Consider the following 17,601-nt stretch of genomic DNA (forward strand, 5'->3'; position numbering starts at 1 on the left):
CTGCGCCAGGCGGAGCGGAGGCCCTGGCCGCGAGCGGCCGGCTGAGCGCCTTCAGGATGCTCATCAAGGAGTACCACATCCTACTGCCCATGAGCTTGGATGAGTACCAGGTGGCACAGCTCTACATGATCCAGGTGAGAACGGTGGGGAGTGAGACTCGGGCTCTTGATGGTGTTAACGGGGAGTGCGCAGGCCGCGCCCGGGACAAGGGGTTTAGCTTAGCTCCATCCCTGGCAGTCCAGATCCGGGTTCAGAGCCCAGAGTAGAAGAGGCCGCTCTTCAGATGCTGGAGCAGGAGCGAAGCAGAAGAGCTTACGGGATGAAAGAAAGGGGTGGAAGGGCCAAGTGGTGCCTCCCACCGCCTAAGTGCCCAGCCTGCTGGGGCCAGACCACGTATGATCTCCTTTAATCCTCCTCAGAAGCTGAAATCCCATGGGGGAAGGGAAAGGAGGGGGGTAGTAGAGAAGGCAGGAAGGGTGTCTGAGAGGGTACAAGGTCTTGGCAAGCCCAGGAGATCAGGGAGATGGGACGAGGATCAGGCCCCAAAACTGAAGCAGGTACAAGACTGTGAGGGAAGGGACCTAGCTGTGAGAAGGGCAAGCTCTCAGGGCCGTAGAGGGTTGGTGCAGGCCCTCAGAGGTCTGTTCCAGATCTGTTCCCCAGCACTGTCCAATCAGAGTCTGAGGAGGCAAGAGGGCTGAGACGCAGCCTCAGGGGTTGAGTGGCCAACTATGGGCTCCAGGAATGTAAGGGGTGTGGCAGTAGTTGGGGTTGGAGGTCCCAGAAAGGGGAGGGACCAGGATCAGGTGCTCTGAGAGGTAGAGACCCTTTTTCAAGCCATCCTGGCCTCTTTGAGCTCATCCAACATGCTCCTACCTCTGAGGCTCATACTGGCTTTCCCTCTGCCTGTAGCACTTTCCCCACCCACCCCACATCCACTGGGCTTCCTCCTTCAATTCTTCAAGTCATGTTCTAGTCATGGTGATGTTTTCTTCTCAGTGAGGCCTCCCTTGACATCAACATTACAGTCCCAAACTCTTACTCTCTTTTGTTTCTTTTTCCCCATATTTATCACTTTCTAACATACCATATAATTTCTTTTTCCTGTTTTCTTTCTCCCTCCACTCTTAATGATGTACAGGCAGGGATCTTTGTTATGTTTATCAGTAGATCCCGATTATTGTATCCCAAACAATGCCTCAAATGGAGCAGACACTCCACAAATACTCAAATGACTGAAATGAGTTCTGGGTCGTAGAACTCCATGGGGAACAGGGCAGTGCCCTTGATTCTGATCCCAGAGAACTGCAAGGGCCAAGGTTGGGTGGCAGGGAGTTGAGAAGGCTGTTCAGGGGACCAGACCCAAGCTGGGGACCTCAGGAGCTGAACTTGGGCTGAACTCCCCATTCTGTTTTGCTCTGCCCTGGGCTGCAGAAAAAGAGCCGGGAAGAGTCTAGTGGTGAGGGCAGCGGTGTGGAGATCCTGGCCAATCGGCCGTACACGGATGGGCCTGGAGGCAGCGGGCAGTACACACACAAGGTGTACCACGTGGGCTCCCACATCCCAGGCTGGTTCCGGGCACTGCTGCCCAAGGCTGCCCTTCAGGTAGAAGAGGAATCCTGGAATGCTTACCCCTACACAAGAACCCGGTGAGTGAATAAGGAAGACAGGCCTGGGGCCATGACAGCATCCCTGAGTAGCACAGTAGTGACCTTCACCCCTGCCTTTTGCTCAGGTATACCTGTCCCTTTGTGGAAAAATTCTCCATTGAAATAGAAACCTATTACCTGCCTGATGGGGGGCAACAGCCAAATGTGTTCAACCTGAGTGGGGCTGAAAGGAGACAACGTATCCTGGGTAAGACCTGGAGCTATTAGGGTCACCCTGTCCTTCCAGTCCCTGGGGAAGGGAGGGGGTTGAAGGGGCTGGCATTGATCAGTGCTTGCTGCTGGAACCCCTCAGACACCATCGACATTGTGCGGGATGCAGTGGCCCCCGGCGAGTACAAAGCAGAAGAGGATCCCCGGCTGTACCACTCTGTCAAGACAGGTCGAGGGCCACTAGCTGATGACTGGGCCCGGACAGCAGCCCAGACAGGACCCCTCATGTGTGCCTATAAGCTGTGCAAGGTTGAGTTCCGCTACTGGGGCATGCAGGCCAAGATTGAGCAGTTCATCCATGATGTCGGTGAGCGCCTACCTGAGGCAGGTTTCTGCTTACTCAGCATGTACCAGGCCCTGTGTTTGCAGCCAGGGTTGCTCCTCTACTGGGACAAAGAATCATGAAGCCATCATTTCCGTCGGGGGTGAAACACTTTTTTGGTTGAGAGTCAGGGGAGCCTACCTTGAGGTACCAGAAAGAAGAGGGCAGGGCCAGGGATTTAGCTCAGTGGCACCTGCTTGCCTTGCAAGCGCAAGGTCATGAGTTTGTTGCCCGATACAAAAAAAAAAGAAGAAGACGGCAAAAAGCTGACAAAATGGTCTCAGAGGTGTGGTGCCTCTAAAATTTAGATGTTGCTGCTTCCATTAAGATTCTCCATCACCCTGTGAGTTTAGCAAGACTTAGAGAATCTTGGGAGGGTCACCAGCCCTAACAACCTGCCAAGAAATTCAGGCTAAGGAGCTATGACCCTGATGTCACTCTCTCCAGGGTCCCTCCACCCACCCCAGTTCCCAGAGTCCCAGCCCCTGGCATCCAGGAGCCCCTGTTCTGTACCTCCTAAACCTCCACACCCCCACTCCTACAGCTCAGCTATGCCTTCCCTCCCAGCTCTGAAAGTGAGCCACCTGCACATAGGAGGACCATCCCTGGGTAGGGAGTCCCAGCCAAGTTCTATTCCACTACTGACCCTCTGTGGCACCTCTAGAAAGCCACTGGCCGTCTTGGCATCTTAATCTCCCCTTCTGTAAATGAAGAAGAGGTTGGGCCCGATTGTAAGAGCTAATGTTGACTGAGTGCTCATAACATCCTTCGTAAATCACTTTTCATGCAAGATCTCCTTCACCTCCCATAACACCTCTACAAGGTAAGGACTTCATTGTTCCCATTATACAGGTGAGGAGATTTGGTTTAGAGTGTGATGTGGACTCCTGTGTTACATTTGGAAAAATAGAGCATAAATAAGAAAATTAAAATCACTCACATATAGCCACTATTAAGATTCTGATATAGTCTCTTCCAGAAATTTATAATTAAACTACTATCACTTTGTTTCGTAAATATTTAAGAGTTTCTAACTTTATTCCTGTGCTTGAAATGAAAATATCCCTGGATAGATCTCATCTTTCACTGCAGCCTTCACGGAGTGCCAACACTTCAATACTATTAACACCTTCATTAACCATTAACAATTTCATTGACTGTTAACATCCTAATTAACTGTTAGCTCCTCAGAAGTCAACAGGAAGCCAGCTGAAAGCAAGCAAGAACAAGCACTAGTCCCAGCGGTTGGAGTGGTGGAGTGGGCTCAGTTCTGAGTCAGTCCAGAAAGATAGATGAGGCAGTGGGCAGGGAAGGAGGTAGGGCAGGAAGACTGCTCCAGTTTCACTCTGCCCCCTGGAGAGCACTGGCCATGCCCTACGTTGTGGCTTTTGGTGGGTGTTATGCCCAGGAGAGTCATTACCCAATCTCCAAGGATGCACATGTGGCAACAGGAAATGGGCTGGAGGGAGTTCTAATGCCTGCCCACCTACAGGTCTGCGTCGGGTAATGCTGCGGGCCCACCGCCAGGCCTGGTGCTGGCAGGATGAGTGGACAGAGCTGAGCATGGCTGACATCCGGGCCCTAGAGGAAGAGACTGCCCGCATGCTGGCCCATCGCATGGCCAAGTGCAACATGGGCAGTGAGGGGCCAGAGGCCCAGCCCCTCGGAAAAGCCAGCACTGAGGCCAGGCCTGGGACCAGCAATGCCAGCACCCCTGATGGGCCTGAGGTGCCCCCTGGCCCTGATGCCTCACCTGATGCTAGCTTTGGGAAGCAGTGGTCCTCATCCTCCCGTTCCTCCTACTCATCCCAACACGGAGGTGAGGCTGGGACCAGGGACCAGGGAGAGAGGGAGCCACCTGCTCAGGGCTGCGCTCCCAGGTTGAGGCCCAGCTGGCCCTGCAGGGGGCATGTCTCCCCAGAGCCTGTCTGAGTGGCGCATGCAGAACATTGCCAGAGACTCTGAGAACAGCTCGGAGGAGGAGTTCTTTGATGCACATGGTCAGTACCAAGGCCCTGTTGTGGGGATGGGTGTCCCTGAGCAGCTATTCCCATTGCCTGACGCAGCCCACTCTCCCCTCAGAAGGCTTCTCGGACAGTGACGAGGTCTTCCCCAAGGAGATGACCAAGTGGAACTCCAATGACTTCATTGATGCCTTTGCCTCCCCAATTGAGGCAGAGGGAGCTCCAGGTAAAAACAAAAAACAAAACAAAACAAAAAATAAACACTTCAGGACACCAGCTACTATTGCTTGTTATGTAGCAGGGACTCAGAACAACTCATTTCTAAAGTCAGTGTCATTAATATTCAGTGTTCATTAATATTCAGATGTATAATGAATGGATAATGGGGGGAGGGACAGACAGCACATTGAAGGAACTGTCACTGGGATTCCAGAAGACTTCACACCAGGGCTGATGTCTGCGGTGGATTTTGAAGGACTAGACCAGCACTGTCCAACAGAAGTGTCTGTGATGATGGAAATGATCTAGATCTGCATGGCCACATATGGTAGCCAGCAGCCACACATGGCTATCAAACTCTTGAAATAGGACCAGTGTGACTAAGGAACTTCATTTTTTTTCTTGTATTGCATTTTAGTTCATTTAAATGTAAATAGCCACACATGGCTAGTGGCTGCCATGTTGGATGGGGGAGGATTAGAAGAAGTTTGCAGGGTGAACAGGCATGAAGGGAGAGGCATCTCTGACCAACAACAGGGTTGGCATAAGGAAAAGCCTAGAATCTGAAATGGCCTAGCAGGCTCAGGGGAGAGAAAGATAGGGTGGGGCACAGGCAGCTAAAGAGCCAAATGTGGGGTTGCCAGTGGTCCCCAGTCCCCCTCACTGGCTTTCCTCTGCCCTACAGACCCTGCGATCGAGGCCACTAAAGGCATTGAAGATGGGGTCCGAGCACCCAGGGACTCAGAGGTGGGTATAGTCAGCTCCATGTGGAAGATCTACCCATGTGCTGGCCCTGCCACTGCTCTGACACCCAGGCACCCACTGCCCCCACAGGGCCCAGATGGAGCCAGGGAGCTTGGGGCTGAGGCATGCCCAGTCCACGCCCTCTTCCTCATCCTGCACAGCGGCAACATCCTGGACTCTGGGCCTGGAGACGCCAATTCCAAGCAGGCGGATGTTCAGACGCTGAGCTCGGCCTTTGAGGCGGTCACCCGCATCCACTTCCCTGAGGCCCTGGGCCATGTGGCATTGCGAGTGGTGCCCTGCCCACCCATCTGCGCTGCTGCCTATGCCCTTGTCTCCAAGTACTGACCAGGGGTGGAAGGGCAGGGGACACACAGGGTCCCCAAGGTGCAGACAGCTACTTGAGGGCTCCTAGGATGAGGGAGGTACCATGAGGGGAAGGGGAGCCAAACACCTAGGTCATCCTGGTCATGGCTAGACCTGTTTCTGATCAATGAATATCTAAAATGCCTCTTAGATGTGATATTCCATACCATACCAGACCAGAGTGCCAGGGCTTGCTAGTAGGCCCAGGGGACTTGGGTGGCAGTGGTGGGGCTGGAGTTTCCTTATCCACCCTCCATACCCCTTCTTCCTACAGCCTGAGCCCCTACAGTCATGATGGCGATAGCCTTTCCCGCTCCCAGGACCATATTCCACTGGCTGCTCTGCCACTGCTGGCCACCTCATCCTCCCGCTACCAAGGCGCTGTGGCCACTGTCATCGCCCGTACCAACCAGGCCTACGCAGCCTTTCTGCGCTCATCGGAGGGCACTGGCTTCTGTGGGCAGGTCGGGGGTTAGGAATGTTCCCGGGATGCAAGCTGTCCACTGCAGCGCTGGCTATGGCCCATCCTGGGTGGTCACAAGTCCACTCAGTGGTGCCCACCCTCTCATGCAGGTCGTACTGATTGGAGACGGCGTTGGTGGCATCCTGGGCTTTGATGCGCTCTGCCATAGTGCCAACACGGGCACAGGGAGTCGGGGCAGCAGCCGCCGTGGGAGCATGGTCAGTGTGGCCAAACCCAGCCTCCCAGGAGGGGGGTTGTCTCTCTCCATCTCTTGGTCTCTGCCCTTGGCATATAACCTCTCTGTGTGCAGGCAGGTCCCCAACTGCCTCTTAAATTCAAGTATCCTCTGCCCCACCTACCCCAGCCTCTGTCCTTGCTTCCAAGTTAAGTAGAAATCAGATGGTCGCAGGTCTAAGGCTGATTCTGCCCTCTGTTCCACCTAGAACAATGAGCTGCTCTCCCCAGAAGTCGGCCCATTGCGGGACCCACTGGCAGATGGGGTAGAGGCATTGGGTCGAGCCAGCCCAGAACCCTCAGCCCTGCCTGCCCAGCGCACCCCCAGTGACATGGCCAGTCCTGAGCATGAGGGCTCCCAGAACAGGTGACATCAATGCCCCATCACCCTTTCCCTGGGCACAGCCTAGATTTTAGAGGCAACAGCACTGAGAAGCCCCCTCTCCCATAGCTTGCAGGGGCTGTCTGCAACCACCTCCTTGGGGGAGCCCCGGCGGGCAAGCACAGCCTCCTGCCTACCTGCCAGTGCTGAGGGTCCTGATGGCCCCATCAACACATCCCGCCTAGACTTCAAGGTCTCTGGCTTCTTCCTGTTCGGCTCCCCGCTGGGCCTGGTGCTGGCTCTGCGCAAAACTGTGATGCCTGCCTTGGAGGGTGAGCCCTTGGGCCGGAGTTCCCCCTTGTCTTCTCTGCTCTTGCCCTAAATCCTTTGGCCTTTTGGTCTCACCTGTGACCATGGCATTATTATTGCCATTCCCCACTGTGCAAGTTTAATGACCTGGCTAGAGAAAGGAAAGCAGAAGTCCAGGAAGAAAGGACTTGTCAAGGTTGTTTCTCAAAGTTCTCTGGAAGGAACGTCACAGCCAGGAGATAATCTGCAGGAGAGGGGGTCCTACGGGTCGGGAAATGCTTCACCCTGAAGAGGCACAGCAGTCAAATGAAAGACCTGATCTCTGCTTAGCCAAGAGACCTATGTCACTTTAAGCAGGACAGACCCTTATGACTTTCCAGGGCACAGTTTGAAAAGGGGTGGCTTAGGGTCACACAGCATGTCAGGGTGCTGTGTCCACACCCCCTGCCTCCCAGGATGCCCAGCTGAACCCCCTTCTCACCTTCTCTGTCTTCTGGGTACCCAGTGGCCCAGATGCGCCCAGCCTGCGAGCAGATCTACAACCTCTTCCATGCAGCCGACCCCTGCGCCTCCCGCCTGGAGCCCCTGCTGGCCCCCAAGTTCCAGGCCATTGCCCCACTGGCTGTACCCCGCTACCAGAAGTTCCCCCTGGGAGATGGCTCATCCCTCCTCCTGGGTATGCCCTAGTCACCATAAATGGGACAGGGGGAAGATGCTACCCAGGAGGGAGGAGGTAGTAGTAGACACGGGCAGTCCTCACATGATAATCTCTCCACAACTCCCAGGACCAAGGTGCCCTCCCCTGGCCCAATGGGAGGGTCTTGATCCCCAGGACTTTGTGTGACAAATTGGGGGACAGTGGCAGTAACCTAAAGAGAGGAAGCAGAGAGGCGCTGACGTATTTGTGTCTGAGAACAGCCAGCATTTATGTGGCTCCTGCATCTGTGTGTAGCAGTGTTCTGTCCGTACACATTTGAGTGCATGGCATGTACAAGTCTATGCAGCTGGGTCCCCACTAGCCTCATGAGATAAGTGTCACAGGCATTCTGACAAGAGTGCAGCTGACTACTGTGTAAGCTACGTGGAGATAATGCCCCCCTACATACACACACACACACACACACACCCCGTGATGCAGGACGGTGCAGCCTCAGCCAGTACCTGAGGCTGGCAGGGGAGCTGGTGGAGGGGCAGGGGTTCTGCTGACCTGGGCCCCTGGATGAGAAAACAGGAGGGCAGCCTGACCTGGCCTGCTGCTGAGGATGCCCTCTTCCCCCAGCTGACACTCTGCAGACCCATTCAGGCCTCTTTCTAGAGGAGCTGGAGATGATGGTGCCCTCCACGCCCACCTCAGCCAGTGGTGCCTTCTGGAAGGGCAGTGAGTTAGGCACAGAGTCATCAGCCCAGCCAGCAGCCCCCACTACCACCAGCGAGGTGGTTAAGAGTGAGTCAGCCAGCCATTTGCATGGGCAATCCAGCCTGGGGTAGGGGTAGAGGTGGGGTATACCATAAAATAGCCTTTTGTCCCATATATGCACTGGACCCCTCCTATCACCCCCGGACATGGCAAAGATCAAGCTTGGTGGGAAGGAGGGCGGGAAAAGCACCCCTGGGCCAGGCAGATGGGCAACAGGACACTGGGCCACCCTGACTGCCTGCTGCGGTCACGCAGTCCTGGAGCGCTGGTGGGGGACCAAGCGGATCGACTACTCACTCTATTGTCCTGAGGCGCTCACTGCTTTTCCCACCGTCACACTGCCCCACCTCTTCCACGCCAGCTACTGGGAGTCAGCGGATGTGGTGGCCTTTATCCTGCGCCAGGTGAGTGGACCCAGAGGTGGGGGGTGGGCAATGGGAAGAGGAGGTGTGGAGTCTTGGACTAGGGGACAGCTAGTCTTCCCCTTCCCCTGTTCACGTGGCCTAGCCCTGTACCCCGCACAGGTGATAGAGAAAGAGCAGCCACAGCTGGCCGAGTGTGAAGAGCCCTCCATCTACAGCCCGGCCTTCCCCAGGGAGAAGTGGCAGCGCAAACGCACGCAGGTCAAGATCCGGGTGTGTACCCCACCGCTCTCCCCCTCTGGAGTATCAAGCACCCCACCCCGCCCCAGACTTTCCCAGCCCCACCTGGCCCCTATGGTCCTGGCTCCACTTCCTCTTTCCCAGTTGTACCCCACCCAGTATTGCCTTGGCCCCGCCCCTGGGAACCTGTGGTCTCCAGGTTGCCTCCCTTCCCCTCGGAAGTCCGATATTCACCCCAACTTGGCTCATCCTCCGCTTCCAGCTCCCCTCCCACCACAGATCTGATCAGGGTCAACAGACTTGCATGTCCCTCTGGCCTCTCTCTCATTCCTTGTGGCAGCCCCGCCCCCCTGGCTCTGCCCCCAGTGTGGAGGGGGTTCCCCCCCACCTTCTACCCCTCACCCCCAAACAGCCTCATCCTTTTCCAGCGAGGAGCTCATAAGGTTCATTCTGTCTTCTCCTGCCAGAATGTCACTTCCAACCACCGGGCCAGCGACACTGTGGTGTGTGAGGGCCGCCCCCAGGTGCTGAACGGGCGCTTCATGTATGGGCCCTTGGATGTGGTCACACTCACTGGAGAGAAGGTCAGGACAGGACTCAGAAGCCTTGGCCTCTGGTATTTAGGGCCCTGTCCCAGGAACAGCTCCTGATAGGCAGAGGTTGAGCCCCTAGCACTGCCCACCACCGAAGACAGGCTGGCCTCTGCTCACCTCCACTCTGGTTGGGGGGTGCCTGGAAAGTGCACCCCCAGGGACCTTCCCACCCCCTCTCCCTGCCAGGTGGATGTCTATATCATGACACAGCCACTCTCCGGCAAATGGATCCACTTTGGCACTGAAGTCACCAACAGCTCTGGCCGTCTCACCTTCCCGGTGCCCTCAGAGCGTGCACTGGGCATCGGTGTCTACCCAGTGCGCATGGTGGTCAGGTGAGCACTGGCAGGCTGGGCCTCTGTGACAGGGCTTCACCCGGCCAGGCCCCACTGGGCTCATGCTCACACCCCCTGGGCCACAGGGGTGACCACACCTACGCAGAGTGCTGCCTGACAGTGGTGGCCCGAGGCACAGAGGCCGTAGTCTTCAGCATTGACGGCTCCTTCACAGCCAGCGTCTCCATCATGGGCAGTGACCCCAAGGTGCGCGCTGGTGCCGTGGACGTGGTCAGGTAGGAGCTGCCACCCTGTTCGCCGTGATGACCAACCCCCACTGTTGGCCTACAGAACTGACCAACTCTTTCCACACAGGCACTGGCAGGACACAGGCTATCTGATCGTCTACGTCACAGGCCGGCCGGATATGCAGAAGCACCGCGTTGTGGCCTGGCTGTCACAGCACAACTTTCCTCACGGAGTCGTCTCTTTCTGTGATGGCCTCACTCACGACCCCTTGCGGCAGAAGGCGATGTTTCTGCAGAGCCTGATGCAGGAGGTGCGGCTGGGGAGGGTCCTTACCCATCCTTGCCTCAGACTGGACAGATGAACCTCATCTGGTCTCACTCCACTGGCCCCAGGCTGCATACCTGGGCCACTGGACCTGTCCTTATGGGTAAGAGCAGCTATGGCGTAGCTGCCCCTGTGGACTTCCTCCACAAACAGAGCCAGCTGCCTCGCTCCAGGGGCCCCAGCCAGGCAGAGCGTGAGGGACCTGAAACACCACCCACCACCCTGGCACGAGGCAAAGCCCGAAGCATCAGCCTCAAGTTGGACAGCGAGGGAGACTGAGTTGCTCCTGCCTTGGTGGATGAGAGTACTTTATGACCCCTCATCTGCCCAACTAGCCCTGCCCCCAAAACCTAACTAGGGATGCCCACAAACCCTATCCCAGCGACACGGCCCCACCCCTCGGGACTTTTAACTGGCTTCTCACCACAGGTAGAACTGAACATCGTGGCTGGGTATGGGTCCCCCAAAGATGTGGCTGTATACGCAGCTCTAGGCCTGTCCCCCAGCCAGACCTACATCGTGGGCCGTGCTGTGCGGAAGCTGCAGGCACAATGCCAGGTGAGGACCAAGGGATGACTGGGACCCTGCCAGGGCACTGCAGCCTAAGCCTGATGCCTCAGGACCACCCACTGTGTTTGGACCAAGGAAGGGGCAGCTGTAAGAAGGTCTCGGCTGACTCAGGGAACCTGGGATCCTCCTCGAGCAGGGGCCGTGGATAGCTAGGACTGCCTGGCTTCCAGGCAGAATAGGGATTATAACCCAGGCTGGAGCATGCCAAGACTTCACACACTGCTTGCACTCACCATAGCCTTGGGCCTTGACCTTTCTGATTCTCTGGGTCCTATTGATAAAGTGGAAATGGTACTGGCACTGACCTCATCAGTTTATCACAAAGATCAAATCCTCTCGGGCACATCAGCAGGCTTGGGATTGGATACAAGTGAGTGCTTAGCTGCTGTTATTTTCCCCTCAAGATTCCACCTTACAGATGAGATGGGCCCAGGAAGGGGCAGAGGTGGGAGAGCGACGCCAAGGTGCTCACTGCCATGGGATCCTGTCTACTGGGAGGAGGCTTTCAGTCAGGCTGAGCCGGACCTCTCACCTGCTGGCACTGCCCATTCCCCTATCCTGCCACAGGAGTAAGGGAAGGGGAAGGTGTGGGCCCCAGGCTACCCATCCTGTCTCTTCCCTGTGCATTTCTGCTTACAGTTCCTGTCAGACGGCTATGTAGCACACCTGGGCCAGCTGGAGGCGGGTTCCCACTCTCACGCCTCCCCAGGACCCCCGAGGACTGCCCTGGCCAAGAGCAGCTATGGCGTAGCTGCCCCCGTGGACTTCCTCCGCAAACAGAGCCAGCTACTTCGCTCCAGGGGCCCCAGCCAGGCAGAGCGTGAGGGCCCTGGAACACCACCCACCACCCTGGCACGAGGCAAAGCCCGAAGCATCAGCCTCAAGTTGGACAGCGAAGAGTGAGGCCCAGAGGTGGCTGGACCTGAGTTATTTATTGAGACTCAAGAGACCCAAGTAGCTGAGTGTGGGAGGCTCAGGGCCTGGATCTTTGGTCCCAGTCCTGGCCCCCAGGCCCACACCCTGCATCCGTGTGCCCCTCAGTATTACTTTCCTTTCATGGGGGGACCTATCCCCAGGGGGAGGGAGGAGGGAGTGGGCAAGGACCCAGCGTCTTTTCCACTGTGTGTAAGCCCATGAAAATAAACACCTGCATCCTATTGACTGTTGATCTGCCTGGCTGCACAAGGCACTGAGCCCAGCTTCTAATAAAGTGCAGAAAGGCCCTAGGCCCTGCCCGGAGTCAGGACGCAAGGCCATGATGGGCTCTGACCTCTGCTCTTCCCAGAGAGTCAATCCAGGCCCCGATGACTCTCACCTCGGCTTATTTTTGAGTTTGCAAGTCCTACCTGGTTTTGCTCTTCACTCTGTCTCCTCCAAAGGAAACCTCTGTGTTCAGAAGTTACCAAGGACCAAAGGCTTGGATACTACCCCACTTTATTTCCCCACTAAGATTAGAGGTTGCTGGGGCTCTCAGCGCCCCCACCAGTGAGAAGTACTCCCCCATTTCTGTCAGGGGCACTGAGGCCCACAGTTCCAGGGGCTGACCAGTGGGGTCCTAGGATGAGAACACTAATCCTTTGCCTCCCCAGCCACCCAAGTAAATGGCAAGTGATGACCAGCCTTCTCAGTGGATGGGCTCAGCAGATGCAGAGAGATAAATAAGGCCTTTATATACAGAGAAGCAAGACATGGCGGTGGCAACATGGTTGGCAGCACAGCAGTGGGCTTAGGGTAGCGCTGAGAGTAGGGCTGAGACCGTCAGTGGGAAAAGATGCCCCGGAAGCGGGCCTTCTCCTCCTCATCCTTCTGCCGGATCCGTGCCTCCAAGGCTCGTAGCTCTCGGCTCACAGTGGGTGCCAGGGCAGGGTCCAGCTCCAGCACCTTGGCGAAGTCCGCCTGGGCCTCTTGGGTATTCCACACAGCTGCATGGGCCTTGCCCCGCTTGAAGTAGGCCTTGATGTTGTCTGGGGGAACCAACGGGCAGCAGGCACAAGAGGGCATGAAGGGGGACCATCTAGCTGCCTGGCACCACAGGCCCATCAGGGAGAGCCCTTGCCGACCTCAGGAGAACAAACCACTCCTGCTCCACTAGACCACTCATACTGCACAGGTGCAACGGCCGTAGCCCTGCCTGGGTGGAGGCATCTGAGGATCTCAGAATGGGGTTGTCAAAGCTTGGCAACCCAGTGCCCACCTGCAGCCCAGTGCCCAGTGCTCACCGTCATATTTGTTGAGGATAGAGGAACAGTGGTCCAGTACTTCATAGTACTCTTCGGCCACCAGCTTGCACTGGCAGTAGTTGAGCAGCAGTGGTGTGATCTGGTGGTCTAGCTGCAACCAGTCAGGGGACCCAGGCTGCTCCTGTGGGCGTGGGGACAGGGCAGGGTCAGGATAGCCACTAAGACCCGGGTCCCTGGTCCTGCCTCATCACCTTCTGTCCATCCACCACAGCCCCCAGCACACCTTCATCTGCAGGTTCTTGAGGCAGGCGATGGCGTCATAGTACTTGGTGGCTGCCTCCTTCACGTGCCCTTCACGGTACAAACGGTTGCCCTCCTGGTGCATGAACGGCACTGCCTTTGCCTTCTCATCATCCGTCATTGCCCACGGGTCCTGCTGGTATGTGCCGGGGCTCTCCACCTGCCAGGGCATGAGCCAAATCAAGGTGGAGCCCGGAACACCCAAAGGTCCCCAGCTACGGATTCAATCAGCACCTAGTGCAGCTGGGCCTCCCGACATCAGATGCCAGAAGCCATCACGCTCCAGAGCCATGCATGGGTCGATCAACACATGTTTACACAGCATCTGTGCCCAGCACTGTGCCAAATACAAAGAACAGATGAGTGAACACAACAGTGAACATCCCTGTCCTGGCAGGGATTATGTTCCGTAGCATGATTCCTCGAGCAAAAGAGGAAGTGTGTGAACTCCTACTGCCTTCAAAGCCCTGGAAGGAAATGGTCAGCTCAAGCACAAAGAATAAAGGAAGCAGGGTGGGCAGGAGGTGGTGATCTTTGGGGTCAGGAGGAAGAGTGGGGGCCCAGCACAGTGTTCTTGTCCCTATCCCACCCCAGAAACAGATCATCCACTGGCCCCAGCTGGATGGGAAGGCAGGCTGGCATCACCCTGAGACAGCACAGCGGTGGCCTAGGAGGGCTAGGGTTTGGGGGCCTCACCTTCAGCATCTCAATGTGGAAGATGAGAGGCTGGGGGTTCTGCTGCAGGGCGTCCAGGTCGGCATGGCCCAGGGAGCTGTGCTCGTGCATCTGGGCAATGCCACAGCAGTGCCGCTGGCCCTCCAGGGGGTCCTTGCCGGCAGCAATGTTTCGGAGACTCTTGGCAACCAAAGGATACAGGACCACATGCTGCAGGAAGACACAATGGCTCTGTCAGTGTGGGCCAGGGCTTGCAGGGTCCAAGGAGCCCAGCCCCTCCCCATCACCACCTAACAAGGACAAATGGCGCAGGCCAGCCCACTGGAACACCAGAGGGCTGTTCCCTTGGGGCACTGTTAACCTCTCAGCCCTTGTTTCTGGTGCAGCTCCAGCCCCGCCATATTCTGGCTATCAAACGTGACATCCCCACTGCAGAGCCCAACATTCTGCCTGTGCCTCTGTTTCCCCCATCCTTCTAGTGGACTTCTTGCTTCCTCCTCCTCTCCCTCCCACAAGCTGGACTCCTCACGATGGTCCGTACCCCTTCCTCCCATCCCTACCCAAGTCAGGGACCATGCAACACCCCAGGAGGAGATGGATAAAGGGGATCTAGCCTCTAACTTTTCACTTGGAAAGGCTGCAGGGATGGTGGGGATCAATCTAAGAGCTCCATACTGCCCTCTGCTGTCAGCAGGGCAAACTGCTGGGCTGAAATTCACACAGGCATTTCCTCAGCCCGGCCCTGGGCTGGCTTCCATCTGCATTTAAGGAGTAAATGGAAAAGAAGTAGCAGTAGTATCTTCCAAGACAAAACATAATTAATTCTGCACAACGAAAAAAAAGAAGAAATAAATGTGGTGGCGCAAGCCTGCAGTACTAACACTCAGGAGATTGAGACATGAGGGTCTCGAGTTCAAGGTCAACCTGTGAGACCTCGTCTTTAAATTAAAAAAAAGAAAGAGGTAAACAGCCCAGAGCCCCTAACCTCTCTATCTTAGGACCTAATCTCTACAGCAGGAGACCGGAAGACCATCTGGCCATGAAGATGTGAGGGCTGGAACACCTCAGAAGAGGGATAAAGTCAACCGCTGGCAGTCAGGGAGGCTTCCTGGGGTGGTGACACAGGTCCTGGCTTTGAAGTACAGGGAGAGTCTTGGCCATGGGGAATGGAAAGGAATGGTGAAGGGTTTGAGTTGGAAGGGAGAAGAGCAGGGGCCATGTGAGCAGCCACACTTCCACCCCACCCTACGGTGAGCAAGAGCCGTGGCGGTCTGGGTTTGGGAACAAGTCCCCTGGCTTATGGACAGAAGGTGGGAATGGAGGCCAGGACACCAGTCAGAGACTGGCGTGATGGCCAAGCCAGGGTGGGGGCCCCGGGAATGGCAGACAGGCGCAGGAGGGTACCTTGGTGTCACAGAGGAACTGGGCGACCTCCCCCTGGCGCATGGTGCACACGACGGTCTCCCACACGGGCAGTTTGAACTTCTTGCCGATGATGAGCTCCATGGGCTTGCCCCGGGCCCGACTATCATCCAACACGGTGTCCTCGTTACTGCTGTGCAGCGTCCGGTAGTGGAATGTGGCCTGCAGGCCACATGGAGATTAGGGAAAGCCCAGTCACCTGACCCAAGGACAAGTCCACCCCAGCCTGCAGAGGGCATGAGGGCACCCACCCAGGGGTTCTCTGACCTGCCTTAACTCCTAGCCCAGTGGAAAAGCTAAGTCAGAGAGAGGAAAGGAAGGGGCCAGTCACCGAGCAGGCAGTCCAGTTCCAATCAGTCCTTCCACAAGTATTTCCTAAGCACCTACTATGTGCCCCAGCTCTAGGCCAGACACCAGGACATGACAGTGAACAAAACAGATGAAAGTCCCAAGCTGACAGTGGTGGCCCACACCAGTAATTCCAGCACTCAGGAGGCTGAGGCAGGAGGATTACAGCAAATTTGAGGCCAGCATGGGCAACACAGTGAGTTCAAGTTCAGCCTAAACCATAAAGTGAGACCCTGTCTATAAAAAAAAAAAGAAAAAAAAAGCCTCAGTCCCCAGGGGCTCCCAGGAACTTCTAGAGAAAGGAGACAAGGCAGATGTGTGAAAAAATGAATGCCATGGCAAATGAAGCTAAGTACTTTAGATCAGAAAATAATACAATATGGCAGAGTAAGGGAGGGCTCATTTAAACAATTGTGGGGGGCTGCGTGTGGTGGTGCACAGCTGTAATCCCAGCACTCAGGAGGCTGAGGCAGGAGGATCACTGCAAGATCAAGATCAGCTGGGCTACATAGTGAGTGCAGAGCAGTCTGAACCACATACTGAGACCCTGTCTCAAAAAACAAACAAAAAACAGTGGTGGGGCAAGGGTCTCAGTGAGGAGAAACCATCTAAGCAGAGATTGAAGGGAGGGGAGAGTAGAGCATACTGGGCAGATACCAGAGTAAGAAACTTCTAGATCCCAAAACAACAGACACAAAGTCTTGCAGTGGGGCAGTATGAGGTACATTCAAAGGCAGCAAGGCCAGTGTTTTACGGAAGGGTGACCAAGGTGGGGGACACCATGGGGTCAAGGGTTGGCAGGGATGAACTCCATGGGACCTGTTGGTTATGGTAAGGACTTTGGTTTTCCCTCTGAGATGGGAGGCATTGGGCAGCTCCAAGCAGAATGGCACTGGGATGAGAAGAATTTGTAGGGGGTGAAGAGAAAGGCAGGGCAGAGAGTGAGAGGACCAATGACGGCCTGGACCACAATGGACTAGAGAAGTCTCCAGTGGAGCAGGTTAAGACTGAGTTACCATGGGGAACTCCAGGATGGGATAGAAAGGAGGTCACTGCAGATCTAGCTTAAGGGAGGGGTAAAAAGGCTAGAGATCTGGAAGCATATTTGGGAGTAATCCAGACAGGGAGACTTTCTACAGAAATTAGACCATCTCAAAGTGAGTGGGAAGAGGAGGAGGCTAAAGAGTGAACCCTCAACAGGATATGGTTAGTGGAGCCCATGCTCTCAACTGGCACACCCACGCTGTGCTGTTTCTCTGAAATTGGTTTCTGCATCAGTAAAGTCAAATCAACAAATATTGATCTTATGTTGTGGGAAATAAAGGAAATAAACTTGTGAGGCACGTAGCACACGCTCACATACTGAGAACCCAGTCAATGCTGGCAAAATGCTTTTCCACGAAACTGCATTCCCAGCCCTGGCAACTGATTTATTAATATTACCTGCTTCTGTTCTTTGGGTGCTGTTGTTTATAGATCTCTACCTTTATGTTGCTCTCTCCTTTGGTTCTGTTCCATCTAGAATCCCCTTGCCATGGCACACAACCTACCACACACCCTCTCTCTTCTTGGAGATCTTGTTTTTCACAGCACTGGACAAATGAACCCAAAGTATTGCACATACTAGATTAAGTGGTCTACCACTTATCTACATCCTACAGCCCTTTTTATTTTTAAATTTTGAGACAGGGTCTCACTAAGTTGCCCAAGCTAGCCTGGAATTAGGGATACTTCTGTCTCAGCCTCAAACACTTAGATTACAGGTGTGGGCCACCTTGGCCAATAAGAAGATCCTTTTTTTTTTTTTTTTTTTTTTTTTTTTT

At 55.4% G+C, this 17,601-nt stretch overlaps 2 protein-coding genes across 6 annotated transcripts in view; one reads left to right on the forward strand and one right to left on the reverse strand.

Moving 5' to 3' along the window:
• Window positions 1-12,022, forward strand: part of Pitpnm1 (phosphatidylinositol transfer protein membrane associated 1) — a 13,732-nt gene extending 1,710 nt beyond the window's left edge. For 3 of the 4 annotated variants that reach the window (XM_010635807.3, XM_010635806.3, XM_010635808.3), the window contains exons 2-24: window positions 10-134; window positions 1,435-1,649; window positions 1,736-1,857; window positions 1,963-2,187; window positions 3,695-4,021; window positions 4,107-4,202; window positions 4,285-4,392; window positions 5,071-5,132; window positions 5,220-5,470; window positions 5,770-5,959; window positions 6,069-6,176; window positions 6,402-6,559; window positions 6,644-6,846; window positions 7,329-7,499; window positions 8,103-8,267; window positions 8,496-8,644; window positions 8,765-8,875; window positions 9,310-9,426; window positions 9,622-9,770; window positions 9,857-10,006; window positions 10,086-10,269; window positions 10,713-10,841; window positions 11,493-12,022. In XM_010635807.3, the coding sequence (XP_010634109.1) occupies window positions 57-134; window positions 1,435-1,649; window positions 1,736-1,857; window positions 1,963-2,187; window positions 3,695-4,021; window positions 4,107-4,202; window positions 4,285-4,392; window positions 5,071-5,132; window positions 5,220-5,470; window positions 5,770-5,959; window positions 6,069-6,176; window positions 6,402-6,559; window positions 6,644-6,846; window positions 7,329-7,499; window positions 8,103-8,267; window positions 8,496-8,644; window positions 8,765-8,875; window positions 9,310-9,426; window positions 9,622-9,770; window positions 9,857-10,006; window positions 10,086-10,269; window positions 10,713-10,841; window positions 11,493-11,756 (3,732 nt within the window). In that variant the 5' untranslated portion in view covers window positions 10-56 and the 3' untranslated portion in view covers window positions 11,757-12,022. Of the gene's footprint in view, window positions 1-9; window positions 135-1,434; window positions 1,650-1,735; window positions 1,858-1,962; window positions 2,188-3,694; window positions 4,022-4,106; window positions 4,203-4,284; window positions 4,393-5,070; window positions 5,133-5,219; window positions 5,471-5,769; window positions 5,960-6,068; window positions 6,177-6,401; window positions 6,560-6,643; window positions 6,847-7,328; window positions 7,500-8,102; window positions 8,268-8,495; window positions 8,645-8,764; window positions 8,876-9,309; window positions 9,427-9,621; window positions 9,771-9,856; window positions 10,007-10,085; window positions 10,270-10,712; window positions 10,842-11,492 lie in introns of those variants that run through there. The other variant, XM_033756436.1, reaches the window with a different exon arrangement.
• A 24-nt stretch (window positions 12,023-12,046) lies between these two features.
• Window positions 12,047-17,601, reverse strand: part of Aip (aryl hydrocarbon receptor interacting protein) — a 6,868-nt gene continuing 1,313 nt past the window's right edge. Inside the window, exons 2-6 of one of the 2 annotated variants that reach the window (XM_010635804.3) lie at window positions 15,413-15,592; window positions 14,030-14,218; window positions 13,317-13,493; window positions 13,073-13,214; window positions 12,047-12,817 (exon numbers count right to left, since the gene is read on the reverse strand). In XM_010635804.3, the coding sequence (XP_010634106.1) occupies window positions 12,612-12,817; window positions 13,073-13,214; window positions 13,317-13,493; window positions 14,030-14,218; window positions 15,413-15,592 (894 nt within the window). In that variant the 3' untranslated portion in view covers window positions 12,047-12,611. Of the gene's footprint in view, window positions 12,818-13,068; window positions 13,215-13,316; window positions 13,494-14,029; window positions 14,219-15,412; window positions 15,593-17,601 lie in introns of both variants that reach the window. The other variant, XM_033756437.1, reaches the window with a different exon arrangement.

Source organism: Fukomys damarensis, unplaced genomic scaffold (assembly GCF_012274545.1).
Source record: "Fukomys damarensis isolate Sample0158 unplaced genomic scaffold, DMR_v1.0_HiC HiC_scaffold_27, whole genome shotgun sequence".
Classification (NCBI taxonomy): Eukaryota; Metazoa; Chordata; class Mammalia; order Rodentia; family Bathyergidae; genus Fukomys; species Fukomys damarensis.